This window comes from Malania oleifera, chromosome 11 (genome assembly GCF_029873635.1).
Source record: "Malania oleifera isolate guangnan ecotype guangnan chromosome 11, ASM2987363v1, whole genome shotgun sequence".
In the NCBI taxonomy this organism is placed as follows: Eukaryota; Viridiplantae; Streptophyta; class Magnoliopsida; order Santalales; family Ximeniaceae; genus Malania; species Malania oleifera.
The window spans coordinates 29,588,703-29,599,155 of record NC_080427.1 but is presented as its reverse complement, the minus strand read 5'-3'; the positions used below and the strand labels follow the sequence as shown (position 1 = coordinate 29,599,155).

The window sequence follows — 10,453 nt, the reverse complement described above, 5'->3', positions numbered from 1 at the left end:
ACTTTACTCCCCTCTCCAACTTCCTCCTCCTCCCCTTCTTCATCCTCCTCCAGATCTTCCACAGACTCAGGACTCTCTTTGCCGTAACCATGAGAGCTCACACCTTCCAGAGGAAGCTCAGGATGTTTGGTCCTTACTTGATCCCGGCACCTCCTGAATCTCACCCGATAGGCTTTCGAGGTATCAATAACGAACTGGTTGGAGTCTTTATACTCCTTAACTGCAGATCGAGAAGCAGTAGCAGCAGCAGCAGCAACTTCTCTGGAAGGTAGTTCCTCCCTATGAAGGCAATCGACCTCAGCTTGCAGAGCCCGCTCACGGACCTCGGCCTCGTGCAGCTCGTTCTGAGTAAGAACATACTTCTCTTGGACATCGAGGGTCTGCCGATACATCTCGGAAACCTTCTCCTCCTGAGCGAGAGCCATCGTCGCCAGCTGTGGAAGAATACAAAGTACGGAATAGTTAACAAGACTATGTACAAGTCCAGAAGAATAAAGCTAGTCAAAAGAATAGATACCTGGTATGAGGTATGGCGGTTCCTTGCTGAGAGAGCGTCGGGAAGGGTGCATTTGGCCTGCACAAAATCCTCAGCGTGTACAGCCCGACGGAGAGCAGAGGCAGAACGGGTCGGCTCGTGAAAAATCGCTTCAATATGGATCTGCGTGGTCGGAGGAGGAGCAGCATGGACCTCATCAGTAAGGGCGCCGGAATCACCTATGGCAGGTGCATCCCTTTGAGAGGATTCTCCTTCGATCTCCCTTCTCTTCTTCCTACTCCTACTCACCCTTTGCTTCCTGGCCTGCTCTTCAGGGGAAAGTCTGGGAAGGAGGTGGCACACCAAAACTACAAAGGAAAAAGGGATGAAAGGAGAAAAGATGAGTCAGTGGATAACCTATTAGTAAACCCTGCAAAAGAGGGTGGAAAAGACATAAACAACGTTACCATCAAGAGGAGAAGACCAGATCAAAGAGCCCGTGTAATTCAACTCTCCCGAGGCAAAGAAGTAACAAGTCTTCCAGTTATGGATGGAAGAACTGCCTGGTGGAAAAAGTTTATAGCCTGGTAGAGAGTTGAAATAATACAGCTCCTTCTCCGCAGAATGGGATCGCATTTGGAAACAACTTCTAAAAAAAGGAACTGTAGGCTGATGGCCCAAGCGGAGCAGAAGCACGGCAAAACAGGTGAGCGAAAGATAAGAGTTAGAGACAAGTTGTGAAGGTGCTATGCGGTAAAAACGTAATACGTTAGAGACAAAAGAGGGAAAAGGAAGCCTAAGACCCAAATTTAGATAATCGGTATAGAGGCAGAGCTCCTCGGAGCTTTGGTTAAGAGCTGACTCGGAAGCAGATGGCAACCTAACAGTAATATTCGATGGTATGGCAAAAAAATAACGAACGTTCTGCAAGTCGGAAGAGGTGAGGTCACAACGAGCGCTCCGAACTGTAGTAGGAACTCTCAAAGGCTGTGAGGAAGACTCCATAGGAATAACAAAGCCTGAACAAAACAATACCTATACCTAAGGATCAAACGAGCAAGCACCAGCAAAAACAAAAAGGAAAAAATGCCAAGACAGATCAAGACAGTAAAATGTCACACACAAACAGCAAGGCCATCTTACAAGAGAAGATCAAACATACAAAGTTAGCACAAGAACAACAAAGAACATGAAGAACAGCAAATCCAAAATGCTAAAGAGAGGGAAAGCGTGCCTAACACCAAATGGGGGACTTGTGGAATGAAGAAGAGAAGAGAAGGAAGGAGTCCTCTCAAAATGAGACGAGTGTGGAATGCAAGAGTCCATTGGCCTTTATAAAGAGAGGAGGGCACGAATCCCTGTGGAGGGAATCTCAAGAATTTCCATTTACAAAAAGGATTGCATCTTGAGGGAGGAAAAGGACATAGAAAATCTCTGACAAATGCATGGACACGGCTTCCCAAGGACAAACGCTACCTCGGAAAGACCACATCGCCTCGGACACAACGTTAGACGAATGACCATAAATGAGAACTTTCCTCCGACCCACTTTCCAAGGTAGAACGCATTTAAAACCTGCTTTTATGTATCTCTCACAGGACAGAAGCGTGCAACGACGCCTCGGAAAGGTAAAACAATCAAAAGACGAGCATGACTCGCATGGCCAAGACGGCCCAACAGATGAGCACGACTCATCAGGCGAGTAGGCCGAGCTGACGAGCACGACTCGTATGGCCAGAACAACCCAGCAGATGAGCACGACTCATCAGGCGGATAGGCCAAACTGATGAGCACGACTAGTATGGCCAAAACAACCCAACAGATGAGCACGACTCATTAGGCGGATGGCCCAAACTGACGAGCATGACTCGTAAGGCCATAACTGCCCATCAAAGGAGCACGACTTAATAGACGCAAAGGCCCAAATAACGAGCATGACTTGTAAGGCTAAACAGCCGAGCAGGCTGGACAGCACAACTAATTTCTCTCCATGGGACAGGTCGGACTAATTCCCTTCATGGAGTCGGGCAACTCAGCCAATTTCCCTCCACGGGACAGGTCGGACTAATTCCCTTCACAGAGTCAGAGAGCTCAGCCAATTTCCCTCCAAGGGATAGATTGACAAATCCCCTTTATAAAGTAGGACGAACAGGTCGAAAAAAGTCCTTCCATGGGACAGTTCGTCCAAGCTTCACTCCAGGGAAAAGGTCGGACAGCTCGGTCAAATTCCCTCCTTGTAACAACTCGGACTGAGCAATTCTTCAAAGAGCTCGGACGAAACAGCTCGGTCTGAGCATTTCTTCGAAGAGCTCGGAAGAAACAGCTCGGCCCAAGCAACTCTTCAAAAAGCTCGAATGAAACAGTTCGGCAAAACAGCTCGGCCCGAGCAATTCTTCAAAGAGCTCGGACGAAATAGCTCGGCACAAACAACCTGCCAAAATAGCTCGGCCCGAGCAATTCTTCAAAGAGCTTGGACGAAACAACTCGGCACAAACAACCCGGCAAAATAGCTCGGCCAGAGCAATTCTTCAAAGAGCTCGGACGAAACAGATCGGCACAAATAGCCCGACAAAACAGCTCGGCTCGAACAATTCTTCAAAGAGCTCGAACGAAACAGCTCGGCCCAAATAGCTCGGCAAAACAGCTCGACCCGAGCAATTCTACAAAGAGCTCGGACGAAATAGTTCGGCCCGAACAACTCTCCAAATAGCTCAGATGAAACAGCTCGGCCCGAGAAGCTTGGTTAAATAACTCAGCACGAGGAGTGCGGCAAAACAGCTCGGTGCGGGCTGCTCGACCTTAGCAGCTCGGCACGAAGAACTCGTCTAACAACTCGGCACGAGCAGCTCGCCAAAACGGCTCGCCAAAACAGTTTGGCACTAGAAGCTTGGCTAAACAGCTCGGCACGAAGAGCGCGGAAAAATAGCTAGGTACGAGCCACTCGGACCCAGTAGCTCGGTAGCTCGGCACGAGGAGCTCGGCTAACAGCTCGGCACGAACAGCTCGGCACGAGCAACTCGGCCATAACAGCTCAACAGCTCGACACGAACAGCTCGGCCACAGCAGCTCGGCAAAACAGCCCAGTACGAGCTGCTCAACTATTCTGCCAAAAAAAAAAGAAACACGATGGAGCGTTAAACCCTCTAAAGGGAAAGATGCAGACAAAACCATTATTCAAAATTCTATCCAGAAATTTGAAACTGAGGGGGAGACAACTGATATGCCCATAATAAATCACACTAATGAGGGCAGGTCAACGCCTATCTCGTACTTTCTCTGGGTCTGACATTCTGACGAGTGATTAGCTCCGACCCAATAAAGAGGAGGAGAGATCCACGCCAACGCTCTTAATAACCGAGTAATAGGAGCACACATTTATTGCTGGAGAGCGATTCAAGCCCCCGTGCAATAAATCCGAGTCAACCAGCGGTCAACTCAAGCCCCTATAAGAAGGGATTTGGAGAAAAGGCAAAGGTAAGTTACAAAACATTATTTTACTATTGCGTTTAGCCTCCCTAAAAGCGTTCCTCTTACTTAGGCATCGAAGAAATCCCCTGGAGTACACCCCGGGTCCTCCAAGCCTTTCTTCTCTTCCTCTTTCAGGTCAACGAGAGTCGAGGGAGCATCCCTACTATTTTTATCCCGCAACACATTTCATTTCTAAGCTATTATATTTCTATTACATTCCATTTGTGGACCAAACACAACATTGAACTTTAGTAAGTTTCACTCTTTCATAAATACTAAGGGGCGCGTATGGCTAATTTGAATGACCCTACTATATTTGAATCCAATTCGGAAAATAGGTGAATTGGTCAAATGTCATAACATTTGGTGGCAATTCTTAATATTCTTAAAATTTGTCTAATTAAACCATACATGGAAACGTGACTAATTTGAACAATGGGAAATTTTTACATCTCCAATTTTATCCCTTATGAAAAATAAAAATGACAAAAAATGCGACACTGGAGTAAATAAAATTAAAATAATAAATTTTATTTTTGTCTAATAATAAATTGTATTATTTTTATTTATAATAATTAATTAAATATATGACAAGAAAAATATTACTCATATTAAATTAAAAACTTCTATTTATGTATTTTTTTATTAGTTCTATCAAATAGTTATACTCTTGATAGTTGAGAATGTTAAAATTGAAAAATAACACGTATTTAAATATTAGACGTCAAATAGTTGAAATAGCTTAATATTTAGATTCATTTACTTATTCAAGTTAAATTAAAATTGGTTCGTAAAATCAAATTATAATTTGATATTCAATACTTAACACTTAATTTTATCAAAAGCCCTCTGAAATCTCTTCTTCTTCTTTTTTTTCACTCTAACTGTTTCTGAATATAATAAATTGTTATCGTAATGATCTAAAAAATTGGCCTTATTTGGTAAGCCTCTCAATAGACTAACTGAAATTAAGATAAAATTGATAATTTATTTAGAGGTACATTCCAAGGCTATAATTTGTCCTTAAAAAGTATAAATTTTACAATACTCCATGCCACACTTCTCCTTATCCCCCAAACTCTATCTCACACATGTATTAATAGTTAGTTAGTTAGTTGCTCTAGCACTAACATATTTTATAGCATATAGCTTTAGTAACTATTTCAATTATATTCAAGACATGATTCACAAATTAAGAAATATTTCTAAATATTCAACACTAAACACTTTGTGAAATAATTTGACTTTTAGTTGAGACACAACAAGACCAGTTTTCCTTATGATTGTCGATTGTTTTGATAACATGTTATCAACGGTTTTATCCAAATTTAACTTTGTTGGATTAAATCATTCAATTTGTATGTATTTTTTTAACTAAAATAAAAGGAAATAAAATGACAATATAAATTTAAATAGTTAAATAAAATATTCATATATTTTCTAAAATTTAGAAAATTTTTAATAGAAGTCATTTTAAAAATATTTTTTCTCATTTTAAATTGTCATGCACTAGGATTCTACTTATAGCACTAAATAATCAATTTTGAAATATAATAAAGGTAAATAATTATAATAAATATTACTTTCTTAATATAATATTTTTAATTTTTAATTTCTATATTTTATTATTTTATTCATAATTTAATTGTTATTTGATTTAAGGAAAAAATGAATATTTTTCAATTACATCTAGTATATTTTAATTTTAAAAATATTATCCAAAAAAATTGCTAATTTTTATTTTCAATGTTTTTTTAGCTTTTTAATTTTCATCTTTTTTTGATAATTTTTTTTATAGTAATATTGAACAACTCCTAAAGTTATTGTTTGACAATTTTAGAAATTAATATTAATTCAATCTAAAATATTTCCACAATAACAACTACATCAACAATAAATCTTAAATAAAATCATTAAAGTAGAATTTGGGCAATATCTTTATATATTTCAAATGTTTATCTTACGCCCAACTTGGTGGAAATATGTAGTTGGATTATTTTTTTAAAATTGTATTTAATAATCCAAAATTTCCCAATAAATTTTAAATTTAATAGGCTCACTAATATTTCAAAATTTACTCATATGTAAAGTTAATATTTATAAATGGAATTTGAATTTATAATTTTACTTTTATAAAAATCAGTGACATTTGGATTATAATTTTCTATAGCCACTAATTGTAATTGATTTAAATTTGTTTGTGATAGTCAATATAAGTTGATATCAATTGTCCTTAATAGATATTTTTCATTTTATTAGTAAGAAGATGACTTTATTCATAAATATTATTTCATAACTAACTTATAATAAAATGATTAACATTTTGAAATCACCTCATAATTTAAATTTTAATATATCTTATCATTTAACTAATAATTAAATTAAATTTATGTAACTACTAATATATGTTGAAGTCTAGCCGACTTATTAGATTTTTTTTTAATGAGAGTGTACCTTTATTTATAATTATTTGTTGATTTTATTATTGTAAGGTATAAAATTTATTAATAACACTAATAAATTAGAGTTTGAATTCATAGTTATTTTTTGAAATAAGTACTTATAAAAAGTACTTTTTTGAAAAGTACTTATTTTTTAAGACGTTTAAATGAGACTAAATGAATGAGGCAAATAATTTATATAACTTGGTAAATACAAAATTTAATAATAGAGTCATAAAGTGTTGACATAAATTAATTATGTGAATTTTTCAAAGTAATTATGCGAATTTTTCAAATATTTCGTAATAATAATTGGATTAAAATTACGTAATAGATTTATAATTTAATAAGTTAATTAATATTTCAAACTAACATATAAATAAATTATTAATATTTCAAAATTGTACCATAAATTTGTAATTTAACTTTTGTAAAAAGTAATAATAATTGGATTAAAATTTTATATAATCACCAACCATAATTGAATTAAAAATTTTTATAACTACTTATATCATTTAATATCCATTGTAACAATATAAGAACATCACATCGAGAGTTTTAATAAAAAAAATTCATTTTCTTTCTAACTGAAGGACACGATTAAACTTTTTGACTGAAAGGGATAAAGAAAAAACACAAGGTTAAAAGATTGCATAGGTAGAAAGAACATATTCAAGGAGAGAGTATATAATTATCAACTTATTTTGTTGCGCAGAGTGATAGTATACTAATGCACTGTGAAAAAACACAAATTGAATTCGGACAAGCAATGCAAGCAACCAACGATGAATATATACGGAAATAATTAATCACAAAGGGAATAAAGGAAAACAAATAACCAAAAAACACAAGAATTTACGTGGTTCAACAATTTGTCTACATTCACGAGAGCAAGCGACTGATTTTTACTATCAACTGTCAAAGGTTACAAACAGGATTACAAAATATTGTTTATATTATAACTCTATGTGCACAGGAGACTTAAATGCATCTAAAACACTTATGTAGCAAATCTATGAGGAAAACCTTCAAAATCTCTCAATTTACTGATTTTTTGATTCAAAATCTGTGATCTGTGTCAAACAATACCATCGATGGTTATCTCATGAGAGTAAATCGTCGATGCAACCATCGACCTAATCGTCGACGGTTCCTTCCTGTAGCCTCTTTCCTTGTTGTTTGCTTCACCATGCTTTTCTCGGTGCATGCGTTCTACTCAGTAGAGCCACATATCCAACATATTCTCAAACGTAAACGAAGCAATGAATTTTTTTTGAATGATTTCGAATGTGAAATTTTGGTTATATAATAATAGGGCTTTGTTTGTTGGTGTTTGGTTGGTAGAGGATTTAGGAAGAATGTTGACGACTTCACTAGAAATTTCCAAAGGTATTAGTAAATGTTTGGCTTTCACATTGTATTTATAGAGGAGTTGGCTCTGTACGAGGAAGTGTGTGTGACTCTGCAATTTTGAAATAGATTTTTCCTATGTGAGTGCAAGAGAGGATCAGAGAGAGGAAGACCCGAGGAGTGAATGACATGGGTTTGACTTTTTTTATCTGCCTTCCTCACGTGCAAGAGAGAGAGTGAGAGAATGTGATGGGAATAGTCAAGAGAGGGTTTTGGGGGAGTGAAAATCAGGCATCCTCTCTTGTGTGTCCGGCAATAAGAGGTGGAGTATATGTGATAAAGGAAAGATAGAAAAATCATGACCCTCTTTATAGATAGACAAATTGAGCCAAAAATTTGAATGCCACTTGCTTACATTTTTATTTTTAAAATTATTCTGTCACCATCTTATTTCTCATACTCCTATAAATTAAATTGTGACAAAAAAAAAAACCACAACGACAACACTGCAGGTCCGGGCACGAAATAACAAAGCGTGTCCGAATCTAGCGTTTTGAAAAATGTCAAAATGAGCAGGGTTTAGCGTTTAGAGGGAAAGGAGAAACGAGGGGTTTATCTTCTCTGCTCCCGTTAAGTACGCACTGCAGAGGAGCATCAATGGCGCTTCTGAGCCCTCCTCCAAAGCTTCTGTCATTTCGTTTCATGGCCTCTCGCATCCTCAACTACGCTCCTTTACGCTCTCATTCTTCTTCTCTCTCCTCGTCTGCATGTTTATCTCGCTCCGCTTTTTTACTCAAAACCAGGTCATTCTTTTCTTTTTAATGCGTTATTTGTTTTTCCTTGCTGTCTGTTTGATTTCCGAGAAAACAGAGCGGAAGAATATATGTTAGAAAACTAAAATTTGAAAATCGTGTGTTCTACTTGGTTTCCCTGGCTAAAATTTCCGGTAGTGTTGTGCATTTATGGTCGTTCTTTTTACCTACTAAATAGCGCTTTTACATTTTTAGACACTGATGAATCTCTTTTACGGTCTCTGTATCGGCGAAAATAGAGAACATTGAAGAACAAAGAGAAAATTTAATTACTTTTTTTGGGGTTCGAAAGATGTTAACTAGTAAATTATACGGTTTGATTGCTTCGTTCTTTTTACTCCGACTTTTTTCTTGGCAACCAACAAAATTTTTAGGGTATTAAATATTGACATAAATTATTGTTTTAGGACGAGTCTTCAACTGAGAAAGGTTTCAAGTCGGTTTTTAATTCAAAATGTGCAATTGCCAAGGGCTTTTAAGTCATCAAGCATTGCCACCGAAGCATTTGAGGGAAGTACGGGCTCAAAAGCTTATGGGTCTGATCAGATTCAGGTAATTTTTTGGGCATCATTTGGTTAGCATTTTTTAAATTTATGTTTTGTGTGGCAAGAACAGTATTGATTTTTCGGTTTTGCAGACCTCTCTAAAAATACGAAAAAGTGGCTTAGAAGTCTTATTGTATTTGTGGTTGTTCTTTTGATTGCTGAGGCTTTTGCACAGACATTTAGTGTGGTTTTAGTTTCCATTTTGAAGTTACTAATCCTGGGTTTGTCTTTTTTGCTAGGATGCATATACTGTTGTCATCTGTAATCCATTATAGCAATTTTTTGTTTTATTTATTATTGAAGTAGAAGATATTTTATTAAAGAGAAGGAAAAGTACAACGAGGAGCATAAGAAATCCTCCTTTAAAGATGCAAGAACAAAAGACAAAAAAAATAAAAAAAATCAAAACAGCGCAGCTAGCAAATCACACTATAAATCAGGAAAAGATAACCCTTTGAAACTTCCTGCTGCAAAAGCCCACAAGGAGGCCACATACTGGATCTTGTTCCAAAGCATAATTGAAGACATCCTCTTTCCTGTTGTTGCATTCGTAATTATCTGCCTTTTGTCTGCATTTGGCAGCCAGTCCTTTTTTTTTTTTTTCACGGTTAGAAGAAGTTAGGTCAATATATTAAGCATAAGAGGGAAAGTACAAGAGAAGGTGTAAAGCCTAGAAGAAGTAAAGAAGAGAAGAAACTGTCATAGACTAGAATAGGAGAACAGCTAGCCTTGACATCAAAAGAAACCCTATGAACAATATAGTCAATTACAATAGAAGAGTCTTCATTCCATGTGAGAGGACGTTTTGGATAGCCCAGTAAACTCGTTGCTTTGGTGTAAACTTCTCTAGAGACCTTCCAATTAAAGGACATGCGATATGGGCATTCTCAATCTTCTTTGCATATAGGACAATTGATGGAGTTTATTCTTCCCCAATGAAGGGTTCTGTCAAAATAAAAAATTCTGTTCCAAATAGCCAGTCGGCATATGAAGCCATGCCTGGTTAAAGCAGACGGCTCAATGCCAAAGACCTCCTTTTTTTCTTGAATCATATATGGTTCTAGGCTGATGAGGAAGAGGACAAGCCTCAGAATGCTAGGGACCAAAGGACTGTGTCTTTAGCGCCTTGGAGGGGGGGGGGGGGGAGGGAGAGAAATCTACAGCAGATGTGACAGCAGCAACATTATTCAAAATTCTTCTTGGCCAGGACCATGAGCCACTACATATTATGCCAAGGGACTATGTTAAAGGGCTATGAGGATGACAATTATCATATAAAAGAAAGGAGCTATTAACATCACTGGTAAGAATCTTTAAGCAAGGGTAGGCCACATCCCTTGCTTTTAAGATTTTCTTCGAGGT

The 10,453-nt window shown here is 37.1% G+C and overlaps 1 protein-coding gene across 1 annotated transcript in view; it reads left to right on the top strand.

Annotated features, from left to right (window-relative positions):
* The first annotated feature begins 8,228 nt into the window (after positions 1–8,228).
* LOC131143489 (DNA gyrase subunit B, chloroplastic/mitochondrial-like) overlaps positions 8,229–10,453 on the top strand; it is a 108,487-nt gene continuing 106,262 nt past the window's right edge. Inside the window, exons 1-2 of the mRNA XM_058091825.1 lie at positions 8,229–8,537; positions 8,954–9,098. Of these exons, the coding sequence (XP_057947808.1) occupies positions 8,392–8,537; positions 8,954–9,098 (291 nt within the window). The 5' untranslated portion in view covers positions 8,229–8,391. The remainder of the gene's footprint in view (positions 8,538–8,953; positions 9,099–10,453) is intronic.